Genomic DNA, 22,368 nt, shown 5'->3' on the forward strand with positions numbered 1-22,368 from the left:
CCCCTTTATTTTTTATAGGTTTAAGGGAAAATTCTCAATTAGTATCCTGTACTTTGAGCCTAGTGACACTTTGGTCCCCAAATTTTAAAATGTGACAATTCAATATCCAAAGTTTCATAATGCCAATCTGGTACATGCCGTTAACCAATCTGTCAACCAACCGTTAAGTGGCATTTGAAAAGACATAAATGCCCTTCAAGTGTCATCTAATTTTCTTTATCAATCATTTAAACATTGATAAAAAATGAAAGTCCCAAGTCTTTGCCTCTTCTATTCAAGAAAGTTGGGTTCACCATAATGCCCATTGAGATGTGATCCCAACTTTCTTGAATAGAAGAGGCAAGGATTTGGGACTGTTCATTTTTTATCAATGTTTGGATGGTTGATAAAGAGAATTAGATGACACTTGAAGGGCATAAGTGTCTTTTAAAATGTTACTTAACAACTGGTTAACGGATTAATTAACAGAAGGTACTAGTTTGGCACATTATGAAAGTTCAGGTACTAGATTATCGTATTTTAAAGTTCAGGGACCAAAGTGTCACTAGGCCCAAAGTACATGGTACTAATTGGGAATTTTCCCTAGGTTTAATGTTGCTCTTCTTCTTCTTGAAATCTGATGAATGGACAACTCTCAGGTATGCCATCCTAAACTTCCCTTTCCTCCATTTGATCCCATGTAATGTTGTATATGTCTTAAACGCTAATAGTTGTATGTAATGCATGTTTGAACCCCATTCTAACAGCTATACATTTGAATATTTTTTGATTAAATACTACTTGAACTCCACTTTCTCTTCTTGAACCTCATTTCGATGTGTCAACTTGTTTACATTATAAACCCCTATTTTCCCCAGTGAAACACTAGTTGAATGCATTATTTTAATTCCTATTTTTTCCCTTGTTAAACACCACCTGAATGCATCATATTAGCTCCATTTTCTTCTAGTTGTTCACTACCTAAATGCATCATGTTTTTCATGTTATTTGTAGGCCAAATGTTGATTGAACAAGTTCAATGTTGACTGTTTTTATGATAATTAGTAGGGTTTATCATGCAGATATATTGTGATTTTATTATGCTCAATAGCTTGGTGACACATCTATATACTATATATAAAAGTGTGAATGCAATGTGAAACTTTTTTTGGACTAAAATTACCCTTTACTTCTTTGAAAGGGTATAAAAACCATTTTATTACATCTTTAATACCAGATTTAATGGCTACTAAAATGCCCATAATTGTGTATTTAGTCTATCTCTAACGGTAAGATTGAAAATATAACTTCAATTATTACTTCTTACCTCTTTAATCCCTTCTCATTAAGACTTATACTCAAGTTATTAACTCTCATTTTCTCTTATTAAATTAGAGATGTGTGAAAATTTTTAACAATATAAACCCATATATTTTAAAACTCAATCAAAAACAAAATCAAATTGATCAACCTATGAAGTCATAGTTAGGTAATAAATTTTTTAAAATATAAATAAATATAGAAACTTACAAAAAATGTAGAAAAAATTAAACACATTTATGATATTTTTATAATCAAATTAAAAAAATAAGTGTAATAAACAAGAATTATTTTTATTGGTAATGAAAATGAAATACATAATTTAGAACTGATAAAAAATGAAATTATTTTACTGTTAACCTTTAATTTATAACTATCAATAGTTCAAATTTTGGGTCAAACGTGTTAACCTTTAATGTCATAAATAAATAATAAAAGTTAATAAAATATAAAAACATATAAATTCTGCAAAAAAAAAAAAACATTTAGGTACATGTGTAACATCATATATTTATCATGTTAAACAAAAAGTAAGTGCAACATATTAAAATTATTTTTACACACAAAAATACAAAAAAGTTATAGAAAAAATTGAACACATCTATAATTCTATATTTACAATACTATTAAAAATATGAATAAGATTGTGAAACTTTCTTTTAACCAAAATATTCACTTTTGAATTTACTCCTTATTTATTTATGAGATTTAAATTATAAATTGAACTACTACTTTTCACTACATTCAATTCCCTCTATTTAAATATTACATTTTTTTGATAAATGAACAAAAAAAAAGATTAAATATTACAAGAAGAAGAATCTAGCCAAGCAAGTAGGCCTATCAATCAAGGGCGGAGGTTTGATCAAAACCTTTTATTAAAACTATTACTTATATGTAGTCACTAAGTGGAGGTTGGATCAAAACCTAATAAATTGGGTTTTTGGTCCCCCTCTAAACATTAACTAAAATGTAAAGGATTGCTCTTTAACATTCCTCCAACTCTCAAAATATAAAATATTCTTTAAAAAAAATTGTAATAGACCCAAACCTTCTCAGGCTGTTTTTCCCAACACCCTACTTCTTCTCCCTATCTCATTTTATTGTTTTAACACTTTAATTTGGCCCTCCCCCAAAAGAAAGTGTCTGGTTCTATCATTGCTATTAATGATACTTGAAACTTCACAACTCGATCCGATTATCGCATATTTAGATGAGGTGTTTATGTAATCATATTTGGATTTTCAACCCGCACCCAATTAGTAATAAAAAAGCAAAAAATAAAAAATACATAAAATTTATAGAAAAATTTGGTTACATTATTACTATCATTATCATCATCTAAAATTACCACGTACACTCTTACTTGTGTCTATAAAAGTTCAAAAGCAAATTGCCATTTCGTGCTTTTACTTGGAAAAACATGTTTTGGAAACTATGTTTACCAAGTGGGTTTTGTAGCCAAAGTTGGCTATGAAAAGTTCAAAAGTTAAAGCTTATCCAAATAGCTCCTAATTCTCCTCATGTTGCATTGCTCCCTATCTCCTTAAAAAATAAAAATCGAATATTCATTGGCAATCAGCTTCCTTTTTAATAAAAAAATCATGGTTTTGAAAATCAGATCGGTTGACTTGGGAACCATCTAGGCAACCAGTTCTGTTTCACCCTAAAACTGTTCCTGGAAGAAAAACCATTAACTTGGTCAGCAACCTGCTGACCCGAGTGGTCGAACCACCAATCCAGACAATGATTTTTGGCCTTTTTATTTTAATTATTATTTTTATTTTTTAAATCAGAATGGGTTGTCTGTTTGAACCGGACAATTGAACCGTTTGACTTGGGAACTGGTGGCCAGAACAATTCCGTGTCCAGTCCAGTTTTTAAAACATTATAAAAAACTGAACATAGGGTCTATTTGGTTTGTGGGAATAGAGGTCTAGAATTGGAATCGAAATACAATTATTTGGTTTGACAGAATCAAAATCTTATTCCGATTCATTCTCCCATTTGAGGTAATGGCCATTCCCTTCCCCTCCATTGGGAATGAGAGTGTATTCCAACTGATTTGGATTCTAATTTTGATTCCCGTCTGAAACAAATTGGTGGGTGAATAGATCATTCCAATTTCAACTACAAACCAAATGAGTCCTAATTTTTTTCTTTTATTTTCTATATTTTAGTAGCAAGTAATCACTCCCCTAATGCATCACATGGTCTCTTCTAGTATATAAATATATTTCCATCCTTGACCAATTTGAATGTATTGGCATCGAAAACAGTTTCACAAAGGCAATTTTAAGACATCAACATAGACATGGGAAATCCAGTGGAACGGAAGTTAATGCGTTTCTACAACCCAGAAACCAATAGATAATCCGCTTGACATGCTATTGTGTTCACATGTGAATAACTTTTCATTTCTCTTTCCTAATCTCAACTATAAGTCTTTTTATGAAGATCTTCTAGTAGTTTTGACAGTTAAAAGATGCATTGAGCTTTTGCATTAAGATCTGAGTAGCCTGAATGCTGTTTGGTTAAGGCATGTCTTTTTGTGCAAAGATAAATAGAAAAAAAAAACACAAAAGCTCCATTAGGAGTTTCTTGAAAATCGCCCATTTTGAGCTTCTCATGTCTTTTCGATGCATTGACTTTTGGCATCTAGATCAAGGGGCGGAGCTAGAATTTTTTTCTTGAAGGGGGCCAAAACCTAGAAAACATGGATGCGTAAGGGGGTCAAAATATAAGTGAAATTTAAATGGGCTTTGTGGGAGTTTTGAAGTCATAGGGGGGGGGGGGGCATGACTCCCCTCCGCCACCCCTTGGGCTAGATCTACTGCAAATCAAATGAGAAAAGACTGAATCGTGGTTTGTCAGGCTTGTAAGTAGCCGATCGCATGAAAAAATGCACCAGGGGCCTTTATTATTTCAAACCATTTGCTTTTTATAATATATGAAACTCACCATTTATTTTCAAGCATCTATTTTGGGGCAATTAAGCAATTGTTTTATCTGTCACTCTCTCATCCTTTTACTTGGTCTCTTCCACTAGAGTTTCTTTCTAATGTTCTAGATAAAGATTGTAATTTTGAGCAATTTCATTGAACGAATTTGGCCTTCAACACTATGTTGACAGGCCTGTTTACCTCAAAAAAAAAAAAAAATGACGTATCAAATTTGAAAAACCACCCTAAATCATTCCAACTGAGATAAGAAACACAATCAGCATGATTTGTGAAATTCCTAAAAACCTGAATAGATATCCAAAATATTGATTTAAGAGCATCTGGACTTATCATTTTATTTTTGAGAAAAAAATAGTAATCCAGAGTTGTCCAGGCCTTAGGAAGCTTCCCGCAATTTTCCAAAATAAAGAAAAGGTGATTTCCACGTATTTCTATCACCATTTATACTTCATGCATTATTGTATACTATAGACTATCAATGTGTATCAGGCATCATCAATGTGTTTGCATCTGTATCGATGTGCATAAGACTACTGATATCGTTGTGAGTCTTGTGACTGGTCTAATACACAGTTATACACTAATACCCTAGGGAAATGGTAAGGGTGATCATGGGCTGGGCCAGGCTTAGCACTTACAGGCCTAATTCAGCCCAGACCTCATTAAATTTAGATTTAGATTTGTATTATATTTCTCTAGAAGGGAAAAAGAATGAAAATACATTTAGATTTTGATATTTTTTTCTACCATTTAGTTGTGCTTCTAAAATGTCTTAGTGATTAGGTTTAAATATTAAAATAATTTTAAATCTTTAAATTTATTCACTGAGTTAAGCCATTTAAAAGTACAGTAAAAAATCCAAATCTAAATGTAATGTATAGAGGGTCATAAGCCTGAAACCAGGCTCTACCCAGCCTGGGTACATGGGCTCTGGCTTGTATTTCAAGCTTGGCCCATGATCACCCCTAAACATACATCAATATCACCAAATCATTAAGGGCATATTTGGTACCATGGGCGTTTCCTCAAAAAACGGTGCCACGTCTGTGCCAGTTAGGCATAAATGTTTATTTGTACTTGAACCACTGTTTTGTTCAGGTTTTTATCACACACACACACAGGCATCACACACACACACCAGAAAACTTAAATGCCTTGAGTTTGTTGAAAAGGGCCTCGACAGGAAAAAGCTGATTGGTTGTAAGGCTTCTCGGGGTGGTCTGACCATCCCTATCCTCCAATTTGATGACGAATGCATTATCTTTGCCAAAGCCTCAATTGATGCACCGCTCAAAATTAAAGAAATCACTGACAAGTTTGCTATTGCTTCGGGTCAATTCCCAAATTTCTCAAAATCAGTTATTACATTCTCCAAAATATTCTTAATAGGCACCAAAAGATTATGTCAAGAATTCTCAAAAATCCCCTTGAGACTAAAAACAAAAAGCATCTGGGTGCTCCCATTGTTTCAAGTAGGGTGTGTAAGGAGGACTTTAAATTCTTTGTGAGAAAATGACTAGGAAACTTGTGGGATGGAAAAACAACACTCTTTCACTTGTTGGTAAGTTGACCCTAATTAACACTTTAGTTTACATGATCCCTTTATTTGTGAAGCAATCTTTTAAAATCCCCATTAATGTTATCAATGATCTTGAGAAAGCTCAAAGAGAGTTTATTTGGTCAAACTCAAGATCTCAAAATCCTATCCATCTTATTAATTGGAAGAAAGTGTGTACTTCCAAAGATGATGGGGGTTTGGGTTTAAAAAACCTTCGATGGATTAGTAAGGCCTTGCTAGCCAAATTGCGATGGAAAATTATTACAACATTGACAATCTTTGGGTAAGAATAATGAGGTGCAAATACTTGTCTACTTGCAATTTTTTGGGAAGTTGAGTAAAAAAAGGGTATCTCTTGGACTTGGAGAGGAATTCTTACTCCAAGGGATATGATAAAAAGAGGAATGAGGTGGCAAATTGGTAATGGAAATTCGGTCAATTTCTAAAAGGACATGTGGGCTGGAAATACCCCTAGTGTAGATGAAGTCAACCCAAGTAGTATCCCAAATCTGGAGATACCGATTAGTAATGTGATTGATCAGGATAGAAAGGTTTGGAAGGAATATCTTATTAGACCTTTGGTGTTTGATTTTGTGTGGCGCTGCATTAGACCCATCTTAATCCCATCTAATAATTTGGAGGACAAGATAATTTGGAAGTTTTCTCCTGATGGCAAATTCTCTGTTAGGACAACCTATAATGAAGAATGTAGTATTAATGGTGGAATAGGCAATACCGATGGAGAATGGAAGAATAATCTTATTGTATGAGGCCTTAATATTAATCCGGATATTGATCTTTGTGGTAAGGAGGAGAATATTGACCATTTTTTCATTAAATGTAATCTTACTGAACAGATTTGGATGCTTGTCAATGCAGTGCTCCCAATTCCTAATGGTAATGATGAGTCGGGTAATGTCTGGTGGGATAAAATTTCTAAAGATCAAGGTTCCATTAATGACAAGTTGTTTAGAGAGAAGATATCATTTATATTTTGGTTTATCTGGAAAAATAGCAATTAGAAGTGCTTCAGTAATAAGTCATCTCCTCCTCAAATTATCATTGACAGAGCATTTGACTATTGGAATGAGTTCAAGAATAATACAATAACTGAAGTCAAGGAGAATTTAAAAGTTTGGAAATCGATTGTTTGGACTTACCCTAACGCCAGTTTCATAAAATTAACTTTGATGCTTCTCGTAGACAAAATTGTTGGTGTTCTATTCTGTACATTGCTAAGAACCATCTTAGTGCTATTCTCGATCTTAAGGCATACTGCATCGGTTACTCGACTATCAATTTAGCTGAAACTTGGGCAGTATGGGAAGTTGTTAACATGGCATCTAACTTTAGTGATTCCCCTATCTTAATTGAAGGTGATTCGAAGCTCTGATCAACTGCCTTAGAAGGAAAGTGCAACCTCCATGGAAGCTGGAAAGCATCACCAATGAGAGCTTCAAGGTTGTGTTGCAGATCAATGCAAGCATCAATTTCATACACGTGTATCGAGAATCAAATCAAGTTGCGGACTGGCTCGCCAAGAATGCTCCGTTTAGGGGCCCAGTTAATGCGATTGTATTTTGTTTGATTTTAGTGTAATTTGTTTTTTTTTGATTTTTGGGGAAGAGTTATCCTCCGTCCTGTCTTGTGTAACTCCTCTTTTTCCTATAAAAAAAGGGCTTCGATTTCTGTGCATATAGTTATTTGGGAAAGCTTCAAATTCTCACTTCCCCTAATGGTGGCATTTCATGAAACGCCAATCTTACCTGGCGCCGATGTGTCAACTGAGTTGGCCGTAGGTTGGCATGATCCGGTGTATCGTCGGCCACCCAAAATGCAACAAAAAAGCTAAACCCGAACAAAACAAAAGACTTGTAGCACCGAGGCAACCATCTGCACACAACAATAGGAGGAGCCGTTGTCTAGGAGGCGTCCCGGTTGATCAAACACCAGTTGTCGTCGTGTCGTTTGACGCTGATAAGCTAGTTCGTTTGATAAGTCCACCCGTTCCTTATTTTTTTGGGGGAAGTGCCAATAACTCCATTGTTTTGTAGGTTCAACCCTAGATCGATTACCGTTTGATACTAGTAAGCCAATCCAGCTGCTCGGTTCTTCATTCCTGACCAGGTATCTCTCTACTAATGTTTTCTCCATTTGATATATCTATATATATATATATATATATATATTTGTTTTCCTCTTTCCGCTGGTAAGCCTCAAGTAGAATTGGGTTTTACTTATTAGGGTTGCTATCCATCTAAATTCTAAATTGACTGGAACTACAATCAAAGATAATTAATAGTCATATTTAACAATCTCCAATCTCCACTCAAAAATGTTCCCTTGGGTTCAGTAACAATTAGCATGAAGGTGGTCTGCTAGGCTGCATTTCAACGACAATGGAAAATATTTATCCAGGAAAATTCCTATATATCTCCATTGTTTGGTTCTTGATATATATAAGACAAAGTTTAGACAAAGTTTATGTTGATCTATCAGGAAAATGGTTTGAAGGGATGGCAGTTGGTGGATTTCAAGTAGTTGGGACCAAGGGTGAGATGAGGTTAGGAGAAAAAATGGATAATTTGCATATGATATCGTTATTATATATCAATTTCACACTTTGAGTATCTATATCATACATTTTGACCGTTGGGTGTGGTTTGCATTATCATACATTTTGACCATTGGATGTGGTTTGCATTCAAGATCCACCATTGGATCTCAAAATCGGCCATTTTATACAAGCATGGGTAATTTGGACCATTAGATCGACTCAATGGATCCTAAATATCAAGTAATAGTGTCATACTGAATCACCCATATAGCTGTTTCTTGAAATTCCCCACCAAACAGCCCATACTTGAAACACCAAAAAATGCCCAACCAAACAAATAAACAAAAAAGTTTAAAGTTAGTGTTTATTAGGTAAATATTTATTAGATGAACGCCCCCCAATAAACACCAACGGTACCAAACATATATTAAATCTGTCCACTGCTTTCGGGGAACTGAACAAAAATGTGGCTATCATTGAATTTTGGCATCGGAAGAAAAATAAAAATAAAAACTATTTCTCAATGTGAATTCTCATATCAGCGTATAATGAGAACATTGATTAAAAAATAGGAGAACATCATGAGAAGATGAGCGCTAATTGGAACTTATTGGCTCATTTGAATCTTCATGGAAGGTTCTTAAAAAGAAAAAAACAATAGGTGGTAATGGAGGCATGGCACTAGTAGTTCATGCAAGATCCTGAACAATATCCATAGTTGAATGTAATATGAATAGGTGCTGATGGAGGTAGCTTCTTCTTCCTGTCACATCATAAAAACGCCATTACCCAATGTTGGTCCCAGCTATCTGGGGTCTTGGGTTCTTGTCAGTTGTCACATGATAACAAGGACCAAATGTTCAAAGTTATTTCCAGAAAAGGGCCAAAATGGTTTTTTGAGAAATGAAGCAAAGAAATTGAAAAATACAGCAAATACTATAAAAAAGCTGCAGAATGTGAAGAGAAATGCAAAGTATAGATGATAAAATAGCATTCACTCTTTATTTATTTAGTTCTAGAGTTAGTACTTAGAGTAAAACTAACATCTCCCACCCTCAGGCTTACCAAAAGTTGGATGAATTCTTATACAATGAAATCTAAGGCATGAATTCATATGATCTATATTCCAACTCCACATTGATGTGAATTTTAAATGGAAGAATAAATGGACATCTATTAAAAAGGGTAGATGTCCATTGATTCCCCTATCTTAATTCATATGCATCTTCTGTTTGAATCCAACTATTTGAATAGGAATCTCTTATAACTGAGGTTACAGGTCTCTCCTGTATAACCACAAATCACAGATAAACAACTCAGCTGGAGAAAGAATTAATGGCATTGAAAAAATGTGAGTCTGATTACATTAAAACAAAACCATATGAAATAGTAATGATTTACAACAGGATCACTGATTCCTTTCAGCCCTGATAATACCCATTCCCTACCCCAGTATTGTCAGTTGGTCCCATCTAATACCAAACTCTAAGCTCAAGCAAGTCAGATGATTCTGATTAGTGGTAATATAACTACCAAATTGTTCCTATAAGAATAAGTAGACATCCCACAAATGGTAGAGATAAAAAGCCATGCATATCACAAGGAGATCCATTTATGAATATAATTATGAGAAAGGAGACTAAATTCATGAAAAAAGATTCACTTATGAATGTAACATTTTTTGAGAGAAAATGTTAGCCATATGGTTCTACAGTAACATGGGTATTGCCATCAATATGGCTCTCCCACATTCTTCCTCATTGATGATGATGCTTCAAACACCATTATGGCTAGAATAGCTCTTTTGGACTTCCTTCCCTTCACAGAGACCATCATTAACTTGTACACTTAATTGATGCACACAAACAACAAACTTGAAACAGCATCAGTCAAAAAAAACAAGGAAAAAAACATAGCATTGCCTTATCTAGATTGTATCTAGGTCTTTCTACACTCTCTCATCTAGGCCTTTCACCCTTGATATCTCTGTATACTTGTGTGGAACTCTCTAGATTGTGTCTAGGTCATTTTTGATAATCTAGATGTCTAAATAGCCTGCTTAGCTGTGTATTGTGTGTCATAATCCATAAAGTACGCAAACCAACTTCAATAACTGATTTATTTATTTAATTTGGACAAGTAGATTTCTCTAACTGGATCCAAAGTCCAGACACAGAACTTTTTTCCTTTGAGGAAAAGGTTAAATATTTCATTAAGACTCCACTTGGAAGGAGTACAAATAAGAATGAGTACAAATAGATAGAAAATAATACAAAATACAAGGTTTTGTATTCTACATATTTGGATTTGTACTCCTTTCAAACTGAGCCTAACAGATCAAAAAGAGAACAAAGCCCTGCTGAATAGAGCACTGTGCAGGGAACATCAGTCTTTCTGTACAATATCTGTTCTGCGTGCATAGAAACAAAAAGAGTTCTGTACTAAAAAAAAGGAGCTATAAGACAAGTTCTTGAAAAACTTGTGAGCTTTCAACTCACGAATACAATCTACCCCATAAAACTTTCAGAATGTTATCTTTTGTATTGTGTTTATTTCCAAACAGCCTCCTGTTACTTTCTGCCTATATTGTCCATAACACACCAGAGGTTACTAGACCCCAAAGAATGTGTCCTTTTTTGGATAAGCCCCTCAGTTGCCTTCACCACAATATCGCCTCCAAAGTCTCTGGGAAACAGAACTGGATGTCAAAGAGCCCCATTAGGGTTCTTGCCAACTTGCAATGTATGAAAAAATGATTTTGTTCTTCTGAAGCCTCTTCACAAATTACACATCTGCCAGCAAGGTTGTCTGCTGTTACGCAGTTCCCCAAAGTTGCTGTCCATAGCAAAAAAAAAAAAGGTGCAACCTTGGGATGAGCAATAGTTTTCCATATTCTAGCTTCTGGGGATACTGCCAACTAGATAAAGGCGTACCACAAGACTAAAATGAGAACTAAATAAAAAGTGCTCATATAGAGATGTTATCCAAACTTTTCCTTCATGCACAAAGCATTCAACATGCCCTTTTGCCACAGCTTCATAACGTCTGGGTGTACTTCTCATAAGATAGCCATGTAATGTCTTTTATATGGTGAGATGTCCAGTATAATTGGCTTAAAAAATACTAGCATTGTAGTACTCACAAAATTTTCTGCTATTCTGCCCTTCTGAATTTTGAAATGTTCATCCCCTTAAAAATAGTGATCACTGAATTTGTATTCTAAGCAAGTATCAGCATATAAGTAGCCTTTACAAAGAAAAGGCTAAAACTTGCATCGTCATAATTTTTCCAAAATGATACTAATCCAGTCATTGCTTCACAAATTTGAAATTCTTCACAGCCCTGAAATGCTATTATTACCCGGTGACAGCATTGAGTTGCAGTCATTATATCAGGATAGGAAAATAGACACAACAATGACAAGGAGAGAAAGCAATGTGGTCACCTCCAATCTAATCCATCTTGCTCTCTCTCTGATATTTAGATGCTTCTTCCATCTGCACTTTCCTTTGGTAAAGTATTCTTTGACCGAGCTTGGGATCTTACATAACTCAACCGAATTCTTCCTTTCAGGGATAAGATGTTGCATCTAGCTTCAGTGTGAGCTCCTTCATTCTCTGCATCTTGTTGTCGCCGCAAATGATCAAGAACTATAAACAATATAAAGACCACTGTGAATTCCATATCCTAATAGTCAAGGACACTTGATCATCTGCTTCCATATTGAGCCTAATAAGTTTAAGGAGTGAAAGGACTTGCAAAGAACACGTAAATCTGGGAAAAGAGCAATGTGGAAAAAGAAGTTAAATATGACCTTTATTGGAAGGGGTTGCTCCTTCAACTCGATCCCCACTTAACATTTCCATTTCATCTGCACTTTGTAGCAGTTGGGTCTTTCTTAGCCGAGCTTGACATTTCATCCAATTCAAACGCATTTTTCCTCGCACTGGGGCAGACGAATTTTGAGCTCCAACATTGGCTTCCAAGAAGGTTGTACTTGTACCTTGATTTTGATCCTTTCCCAAGTGGTCTACAAGCAATGCCAGACAGATTTCACTTCATATTTTACTCTGCATCTTCTATGTAAATCAAAAGCCAAGAGGTATCTCTTGGAATAAATGTATTAGTTTTAATGGATGAAGGCTTTCTGTTTATGGGGAAACACAAAGTTTAGTTGGAGCCAAACCTTCTGAACGTTCACCGACCGTGGAATAGGCTCGAGCATCTGCACTACCACCACTCTTGGAATCTTTCCCTCCTTCAGTTAACTCTCCTAGACGCCACTGAATCGAATCCTGCCAATGCTCCTCAGCTGGCATTTGCATTCTGTGCTCGTTCCCAACCTCCCGTTTCTCCTCTCGCTGTTCTTCCAACATCCGCTTCCTCCGCAGCCTCTGTGCACTCCGACGCCGTTCTCTTAACCGTTCTTTCTCTTCCTCCGTCATCCGCAATAGCCGTTTTCTTTCCCAAAGGCGCTTCATCGCCCTCCGCTCTTCCGTGATGACTCGCTGCCGTCGCGTCCTGCTTTTTTTGCTCAGTTTTTCCTCCGCCATTGAAAATGTCTAAATATAAGTTTTCAATTGAAGGACCAGTTGTTCACTCAAAACGCAGTCTTCACAGCGTCTTACAGAATTTCTCGCTTTCTCCAGTAATCAACCTAATGGCACTTCTTGATTCTCCTACTTAACAAGCAACGGAGCTTGTTAAGTAACTACAAAACTCGAACATACTGAATACATTTACGATCAAAATGGAGAGGAGACTCATCAACGTACATGCAAGTTTCGATCTTTTAATCCATTTTTGAAAAACCAGATTATCAAGAGAGAGGCGCCCTGTGTGAGGAGCAGATCTGGCCTCTCAAGAGAGAGAGAGAGCATAGAATATGACATCGAGCTCCGGTCCACAGCTCCGGCGGTCGAGACAGTACTTGAATCGAAATAAAAAGGGAGCGTACTATTTCACTGTGTAGGGATTTATATAACTTTTTTACCCTTCTCCAAGACTCTGTACTTGCAGTACAGCTAATCTATAGAGTATTACGTTGACGTAAATAGCATTTGACAAAGGGGTAAATAGTGAATAGGATACTAGGTGGACATGCCGACGATTAGCGAGCGGATGAAGGCGTATTTGTGGATTTAAAGCTCTGAGAAAACTAGCCGTTTTATAAAGGTTGAAGTGATTGAATGATTTATTGATTTGACTGTGATTAATATAATTTTATTTATCAAAGACGAAGCAATAAGTCATTCAGTTAAGTCAATTCAGCTACTGTCAAACGGCCCCGCTCCCGCTCAGAACCGTAAAAAGGTACGTTTGTTTCCCTCCCGATGAAGGAATGTATAAATAGAAAAATGGCATTTTCTGACCATGGAGATGGAGCTATTCAAACTCGACCTATAAAATGATCCAAAGCTCTCTCAATAAATCCGCCTTCCTTCTGCTCTCTCTCTCTCTCTCTGTGCGTGTGTGTGTGGACTGTGCGCGCGCCCGCGCAGGATGAGAGAACGGAGAAATAAATGTACTTGTAAATTAACGTTTGTTACTGTAATTTGTATACTTCTGAGCTCTAACCCGATAAATGCAAAAGGGTTTGAGCCTCTTATTCATCACCCTCGTTTTCGGAGGAGTAGAAACCATGTCAGTTTCAAAAAGGTTATTTTAGTGAAGGAGTATGGAGCTAAAGGGGATGGTTTGGTTGACGATACTAGGGTAGGCCTGGTTTGGTTTCAGTGTTGTTTTTTTTTTAGTTTTTCTTAATGAGTGGTTTCAGTGCTTAAGTTTCCTTATAGAATTTTGTCTGAAGAGTTGTTAATCTCTATTCTTTCTTTAAATAAGTTCTTTCCTTCTTAGTTTTAACTTCACGACCACATGGAAAATTTGGGGAAAATGAGGATGTTATATATTTTAAAATGCAAGGTGGATGAAGAAACCATCTATGGGGAATCTCCTACTTACCCATAAAAATTTTCAGCAGATGAACAAAAGGTTTTATATTCATTTTCTCTTTTGGCCAGATTGAGATGAGGAAACATCATATCCACTAGTAGACGTTGATGCTAATTCAGTCAGTAATCCATTCTACTATTCAGTTGTTATTTATTGAATTTCCATCTTGGGTTTGGAGGAAAACATCTTATTTCCATTCTATTACTCAGTTGTCGTTTATTGAATTCTCATATTGGGTTTGGAGGCAAACATCTTATTTCCATTCTGTTACTCACTGTCATCCTCATTTGAAAATCTTATTCAAAGACTTTCATGGGAAACCGGATAGATTCTTTGCCTATCAATTACTCCAGTTCCCATACTGGGATACAATGCTTTTTTTGGGGTATCTGAAGAATTTCATGTTTTCAGGCTTTCAAGGATGCCTGGAAGGTAGCTTGTTCCTTATCATCACGACCAAGAATTGAAGTCCCAGCTGGAAGAAATTATCTGGTTGGGCCAATCGATTTGGGTGGGCCTTGTCGATCAAGGGTGACATTGAGAGTAAGTTTCAAATCGCCATGATACCCCTTTAATACATACTGCTTGGTTAATTAATGAATTTTCACGGTGACATTGAGAATAAGTTTCAAATCGCCATGATACCCCTTTAATACATACTGTTTGGTTAATTAATGAATTTTCACCCTTTTAGAAGTTTAATCATGTTGTGAATTTATCTGCAAATCAAGTTACCTGCTATTCGCTTGTTTATATTGGAGTTTCCATTTTGGCAGGTGCTTGGTAATATAACTGCTCCCAAAGATCCTGCTTCCTGGAATGGTTTCAATCGAAGAAAATGGCTCTACTTCCATGGCTTGAACCGTTTCACTGTAGAAGGAGGAGGGACAATTAATGGGATGGGAGAGGAATGGTGGGCCAGGTCTTGCAAGATCAATACAACCAATGTAATGTTCTCTTTCTTTGGATTTCATATCTGATTTGTTTTCTTTCCTTATTTGATGACTGAACTGGCGTTCAATTTATTTTGCAGCCATGTAGACATGCTCCAACGGTTAGTGTTTTACATTAATTCATTCTTTTTGTCAGCACTGTTAGTTTTGTAGTTTTGGTCATTTTATCTGTTTCCTCTTTGTGGCACAAAGTTTATAGTTTCCTCTAATGGTTGTATCTAGAATTTAAGATGTATATAGTTATACTGCAGGCAGTTACTTTCCACAGATGCAAAAATCTGAAAGTCCAGAGCATCAGGATAGTGAATAGTCAACAAATGCACATGGCATTCACTAAATGTAATCGGGTCATCGCATCCAATATTGAATTGATTTCGCCTGGTGAAAGCCCTAACACTGATGGAATTCATATAAGTGCTTCCACTCGTGTTGAGATCGAAGATAGCATGATCAAAACAGGTTTATTGTTCTCTCTTAACGAGTTAGTTTTTTTTTCCCAAATTTCAGCTAGATCTGGTTAAAGGTTTCAGTTCATATTTAGTTGCTAGAGGTTATGTGATGGAACACACACAATTAACACAAAGAACAAGATAGATTAAGTTTGGCTTTCATCACATTCTTATTAGGGGAGAAATTTCAGTCCTGAAAATTTGCCACTTGTCAAGAATAGCCCTTTCTTTTTGGGTATTTTAATATTAAAAGTTAGAAATTTGAATGACTAATATCAGTTGGAAAAAATACCATTGCAAGTAGAATACAGGCTGATCTGGCTATGTGGGCTGACTATTGAAAACATGGTCTCCTGCCTGGTAAATGGCTCAGATTGGCCACACCATTGATTTGGAGGGCTTATCCTCTACAAGCAAAGTGCCAAAAATAGCATCTCTTTTCTTCTCACTTCTTCTAAACTATCTAACCCATTTATAGATCATGTGCACCAGTCTTTTGAATACACTCAGTCTCAGCACTCATGCTGTAATCAGAGTTCTCTTTGACTTATTATAGGAGATGATTGTGTCTCCATTGTCAGCAACTCTTCCATGATTCAAGTCAGAAATATTTCCTGTGGACCTGGCCATGGTATAAGGTAACATATTTTCAACTTCAATTACTGCTAATCTCATGGTATCTCTAACACAGACTAATTCTATTCTATATCCAATAGTATAGGAAGCTTGGGAAAATCAAATTCATCAGCTATTGTGAGCAATGTGTTGATTGATGGAGCCTTTCTGTCAAATACCGCAAATGGGTTGAGGATCAAAACATGGCAGGTAATCTTCAAGACTAACTTTTACACCAATTAATTTTGTAAAAATAAAAATGAGGCATTGCTAATACTTCTTCCATGTTTTCTCCATGTCTATCAGGGAGGTCATGGTTTTGCCCGACAGATCCTTTTCCAGAATGTTGTGATGGAAAATGTTTCAAACCCAATTATTATAGATCAGTATTATTGTGATTCATTTCTACCATGTTCAAATCAGGTAACATCCGATAACTATTAGTTTCCATAGAAAAACTAAGACATTCATGTGATGTTCTCACCAACATTTTTTCATTTTTGTGTCCAATGCTCTGAAACATATTCCTGAAATGCTGTCAGACTGAAATGAACTCTTTTTTATCAGTTTTAGATTCGCAGTTGCTGTTTATCAAACTAAGAATTCATTCCAATAAGAAATTATGAAAAAAGTTGTCTTAAAAAATGAAGTCTAGTAAACTAATTTCATCATCCAAAATGCAGAGTATGGCAGTTCAGGTATTTAATGTGTCTTATGTGGGAGTTAAAGGAACCTCTGCAACAGAGGAAGCAGTAAGATTTGCTTGCAGTGACAACTTCCCATGTAAAGGAATATATTTAGAAGATGTACAACTCGTTTCACACTTAGGGGAGCCTACAAGAACCTTTTGTTGGGAATCTCGGGGCACCAGTCATGGTACAGTATATCCCCCTGATTGTTTCTTATCTAATGTCAACTCCATTGAGCTGAAGGTTCATTCAACCACCACCAGTAATCAAATTTTAAGATAGACCATTGATCAATGTTATTTGTACAAGTTTCTTACTTCCATCAACACAGCGAACAAAATAATCTGTGACAAGTGGTTGCTGGTGAATGTCAAAATAATAATGGTAGCTTACTGGTCTATATGTTTTCTTGTAATTTGTTATTTATTTGCTTTTGATAAGCTAATGAAATGAGCGTGTACGTTTTTTAAAATTCACCCAGTCGGGTTAAAATTAAGTACTGCACTGTCAAGGTTTTGGTTCGATACTTAGAGATCTTTCGCCGTTTTATTTTTACGGTAATGTATTCAAGATTTCAATATTAGAATTGATCCTTTTACAATTAAAGCAAGAGATACTGTCATCTTTGTGTGATACCAATTAAGAACGAACATGCATCGAGCTACTAAGTACTACTTGTCAAGGATTGATAAAGTCACAGAGATTTGGCCATTAATGAGTTTTGTAATTTATAGTCTTACATGGCTCATTAAGAAATTCTGCAATTACTAAAATCCTCCATTGACAAGAAAAGTTGTGAGGATGTCTCTTGAATCACAATTGGTTATTGGTAACACGTCCATGTGTACATGACCACGCAAAACACAGCGTTTCTGACCACTCTGAAGGTGATAACCAAAATGCCAAAAGTTTGCATTACAGCAAACCGTGATTACCTTTCAACAGCATTTAAGCAACTATTTAGGTTGTGTTTGATATTATTGATGTTTCTACATCAAATGCTTTGATATTATGATATTATTGTGTTTGGTACTGTTGTTTTTACTTGTATGTTTCTACATCGAATGCTAGAATACATGTTTAAATTGTGCATTTTTCAACTATAAACAGCCTTGACAGTAACAGTTGTGTGCCAATATATATTGATCAACCTAAGTAAAAACAACAGTACCAAACACAACCTTAGTCTAAATCAACCAACGGAAATTCTATTTGCAGGAATTATGAGCCTTTGGTAGTCTGCTAATGAACACCAAGCTTGGGGGCACCGTGTAATGTTAGAGAATAAAAACCTATTCTTCGATTAGAAAAAAAAAAAAAAAAAACCCTACTCAGGGACCTCAGATACTTGAAATTCAATTAATTATAACAGCTGATGAGGATGAAACACTAAACCACTTGGTCAAATGACCTCTAATACATTTCAAAGAATCATTTAACTAAAAACTTAAGTTGTCAGGTGTAAGATTCAAAGTGTTGTTACATACTGGCCGATACATATTGTTTTGGGACCCTTCCAATATGCCCCTACAGTGGGTGTATTGGGGGTCTGAACGGTTCAGGGAATGGAGGGGTCCTAGACCGGCTCCCCTGAACCAGTTTTGAAAAAAAAAAAAAAGTAAAAAAGTAAGTATCAAAATGGGCGTATCAAGTGTATCAATATTTTGAACCTTGGTCAGGTGAGGTCCTTGAAAAGTTTTAATTCTCTAACATTTGGGTTAGAATCAATCCGAATCAAAACCAAATTGAATGGGTTGAGCAGTTCAATAAGACATTGAATTGGACCAATCTAGACTTAATGGTCCAAAATATTTAATGGATTGGAATGAATCTGGTTCACCTGTAATGAATTTGAATGGGTTGAGCAGTTCAATAAGACATTGAATTGGACCAATCTAGACTTAATGGTCCAAAATATTTAATGGATTGGAATGAATCTGGTTCACCTGTAATGAATTTTTATTGTACTGGGTTGGGTGGAACCGATATCAGATCCATTGGCAGAAGATAAGAGTAGGGAACCAGGTATAAGTTGGATGGAATCTGAATTAAAACCAGTTTGAACAGATTGGACGGTCCAATAAGACATCAAATTGAACCCGTCCAATCCAAAATATTTATCAGATTGGTTTGGATCTGATCCATCTCTAATGGATTCATTGGACCGTATAAGGTTGGACCAATATCCGGTCCATTGGTAGCTCTACTAACAAGTAGGAATTTTCTATAATTAGGAATGTTCCAGGAAGTGGGAACCGTCTAGTCAACGTGCATGGGTTGGATGGTCACACTCATGTTGTAAGGCAGGAGCCTGCAGAGAAGCTTCTACTTTGTGAAATCTGATCAACACTGCCCATATCAGATCAAATATAACCAAATGATGTTGTTAATCCGCTCTGGGCCTCATTCTCTATGTTTGGTTTTAGGGAAAAAGTAGGGAAAGGTAGGGAAACTTATACAAGTTTTGTGAAGGTTTCATTACCTTTCTCTACTTTTTCCTTCAAACCAAACACAACCTTAATTCTTGCTCATTCTGGGCAAGAATGAGCAAGAATGAATAACACAATGTTTGGTTACAAAATTCTTGCTATGGGATACATTCTTTTTAGAATGAAAAATCAGCCCATAGCACAAAATTGAGGTAGTTTGTAGCATGAAAAATAATCATGCTCCATCTTGCTCATTTTCATTCTTTGAAAAAACTTTGCCTACAAAGCTGCTGCCATTGATGTTTAATAGCGGACTACCATGAAAGTACTTTTACAAAAGCACTTTATAGAAGTACTTTTACACGAAAAACACTTCTTATAAAAGTACTTTTACACAAAAACACTTTAATAAAGGCACTTTTACAAAAACACTTTAATAAAAGTACTTTTACATGAAAGCACTTTTGCGAAAACACTTTTTACAAAAGTACTTTTACACAAAAACACTTTAATAAAAGTACTTTTACGAAAGAAATTTTATAAAAGAACTTTTACACGAAATCACTTTTATAAATGAACTTTTATGAAAGCATTTTTTTAAAAGCACTTTTACAAAAGCACTTTATGGAAGTACTTTTATAAAATCACTTTTACAAAAGTTTTATAAAATCACTTTTGCGAAAGAATTTTATGAAAGTATTTTTATGAAAACACTTTTACGAAAGCACTTTTATAAAAACAACAAAAGCACTTTTATAAAAAATATACTTTTACAAAAGCGCTTTTACGAAAGCACTTTTACATAAAACACTTGTTAGTTTGAAAAGAATTCATTTTTAGGAAAAAAGCATTTGGTGCATAGTAATATTTTGTCATTTTGCCTACTTTTATCCATTCTTGTCCATTTTAGAATTTCATCTTGGGTAAGAATGAGAATTGAACCAAACATGGCCTTAATTTACACGTAACTACCAATTAGAAGCTCTACTTTCTCAAAAAAATCTTCTTAAAATCTCTCTCTCTCTCTCTCTCTCTCTCTCTCTCCCTCCCTCCCTCCCCCCTACACATTCCAATAACCTAAATAATCTAATATCCTAAAATTTCTCGTGAACAACCTCCCCCACTATCTCCAACTTTATCCTAAGTTATCTCTAATTTAGTAGAGTTTCTCTCCTAAATTATCTCTAATTCTTATTTATCTTCTCCCCCACTTTTTATCTACATCTATCTAAAGAAGGTTTGAATTAAAAAATTTAAGAATTATTTAAATATTCTAACAAAATTATATAATAACTTTAAAATATTTATTAAAAAGACAAAAATAATTATAATCGATTTAATAATATTCATATTATTAATAATTATGTATTTTTACAAAACTCATCACGGAATTATGTACAAACAAAATAAATTATGACTTCCTAGATTTTTCAATCTAAATGTTATTCAAATAATAAAAATCTAACATTAAAAATGAAATATTGTTTAAATATTTCAATAACTAAATATCTTAAATAACAAAATATTAAAATTAATAGTTTAAATCTATTAATAATATATTTTAAATAGTTACTGAATAACTTTCATTTATAATAAATAGATTAAGATTTTAAATATTTAGTCAAATAACTAAATATACTAAATAACAAAATATTTAACATAGCTAGATTTTAAATAGTTAAAATAACAAAATTATATATTAATAGTACTATAATTTTATGGATTATTAAAATCAACAAGCAATTAATATTTTAAAATTTAAATAATGGTATTATTTCAATAAATAAATAATATTGTAAATAACTAATTTCATTTATACCAATTAATAATTCAAGAAAATAACTTTAAAAAAATTATTGTTTATTAATAATAATTTAAAAAAATTAATCTTTATTTATTATATATTTATCTATACTAAAATTAATATTTATTGTATTTTAATAATTATTTATTGTTTTTGTGATAAATATATTTTCAATAATTATTGATGTTACACGATCTGGTGCTCCCTACTGGCGGGTAGCTTGGACATCAAACTGTGTAGGTCACCTAGTTGAGCTACAAAAGAAGAGATTAGAGTGTTTGGGTTTCTTTATCCGAGGTGGGCACTCTGATGCTCAAGTTAGCGAACACTGTGTTTGATTGCAAGAAAGCGAGAGAGCTAGAGTATTGTAAGAGCTAAATCACACGTACCTTTTTTGAGGAAGGGGATGCCTTTATATAGGCTAATAGCCATGAGCTCCAAGAACCGTGTCTAAGATCTCTAGGCCATCTAGTTCAGAGGTGGTTTCAAGCCCGGAGGTGGACTCTATGTAAGTGGGTAGTGCTTATCTAGTCGTGCTCGAAATGAGCGGGGTGGTAGTTAGCTCCGTCGACGTGGCGTCATGATCCCAGGGAAGTCAGAGGTGGAAACTTGCTTGAGGTGGAGGTCTCTCGTCGCGTCACATAGGCCGCTAGCTAAATCTTTACTAGGTTGGCGAAGGTAGGTCACCTCTTACGCTGACCTGACATTGTCAAGTCTATTTGTAGTTTGTCCTGTTGAGGTGGGGCCAAGGAGTCTGTGATGGATGTGAGGTGTTTGTCATGCTCTCGAAGTCTGCTTACATGGCGTTGAGTTGTTGTCTGGCAGTTTTGTGGAGCCACGTGTCACGATGTCACTGGAGGGACAAATTACCCCTCATCAATTATGTATAAATCTATTTTTGTTTTGTTATTTAATAGAAAATTTTCAATAATTAATAGAATTTAAACTATTGTTATTTAGCTTCTTAAATTTAACTAGTAATTAAGCACATGCGTTGCACGTGTGAAAATTTTCTTCATATTAATTACTTGAATTTTAGATATATCATAGTTAAGATAGAAATTGAAAATTAAAAAAAGTAACATTATGATTAAAAATAA

The 22,368-nt window shown here is 34.9% G+C and overlaps 2 protein-coding genes and 1 long non-coding RNA gene across 5 annotated transcripts; 2 read left to right on the top strand and 1 right to left on the bottom strand.

The window, feature by feature from the left end:
* Nucleotides 1-7,691: 7,691 nt before the first annotated feature.
* LOC148869361 (uncharacterized) lies at nucleotides 7,692-12,087 on the top strand. The gene is made up of 3 exons (XR_016108351.1): nucleotides 7,692-7,805; nucleotides 7,875-7,947; nucleotides 11,951-12,087. It is a non-coding gene; the product is annotated as an uncharacterized LOC148869361 (long non-coding RNA).
* On the bottom strand, nucleotides 8,883-13,332 carry LOC148869362 (uncharacterized). Of its 3 annotated transcripts, none has more exons than XM_088974112.1 (4): nucleotides 12,564-13,330; nucleotides 12,192-12,407; nucleotides 11,823-12,027; nucleotides 8,883-9,140 (listed from the first exon to the last, which is right to left on the bottom strand). In XM_088974112.1, the coding sequence occupies exons 1-3, from the start codon at nucleotides 12,928-12,930 to the stop codon at nucleotides 11,858-11,860; spliced, it is 753 nt and encodes a 250-aa protein (XP_088830238.1). In that variant the 5' UTR covers nucleotides 12,931-13,330; the 3' UTR covers nucleotides 8,883-9,140; nucleotides 11,823-11,857. The 3 variants fall into 3 exon arrangements, with proteins under 3 accessions (XP_088830238.1, XP_088830237.1, XP_088830236.1); XM_088974111.1 differs by lacking the exon at nucleotides 8,883-9,140 and adding an exon at nucleotides 10,483-11,212 and having other exon boundaries at nucleotides 12,564-13,332; XM_088974110.1 differs by lacking the exon at nucleotides 8,883-9,140 and having other exon boundaries at nucleotides 10,483-12,027.
* A 420-nt stretch (nucleotides 13,333-13,752) lies between these two features.
* On the top strand, nucleotides 13,753-17,507 carry LOC148869363 (putative polygalacturonase At1g80170). The gene is made up of 9 exons (XM_088974109.1): nucleotides 13,753-14,092; nucleotides 14,741-14,872; nucleotides 15,106-15,276; nucleotides 15,363-15,383; nucleotides 15,534-15,741; nucleotides 16,288-16,369; nucleotides 16,448-16,556; nucleotides 16,653-16,769; nucleotides 17,030-17,507. Exons 1-9 carry the CDS (start codon nucleotides 13,880-13,882, stop codon nucleotides 17,315-17,317), a joined length of 1,341 nt encoding a protein of 446 aa, XP_088830235.1. The 5' UTR covers nucleotides 13,753-13,879; the 3' UTR covers nucleotides 17,318-17,507.
* The last annotated feature ends 4,861 nt before the right edge of the window (nucleotides 17,508-22,368 follow it).

This window comes from Nelumbo lutea, chromosome 2 (genome assembly GCF_056320005.1).
Source record: "Nelumbo lutea isolate HS-2025 chromosome 2, American lotus-T2T, whole genome shotgun sequence".
In the NCBI taxonomy this organism is placed as follows: domain Eukaryota; kingdom Viridiplantae; phylum Streptophyta; class Magnoliopsida; order Proteales; family Nelumbonaceae; genus Nelumbo; species Nelumbo lutea.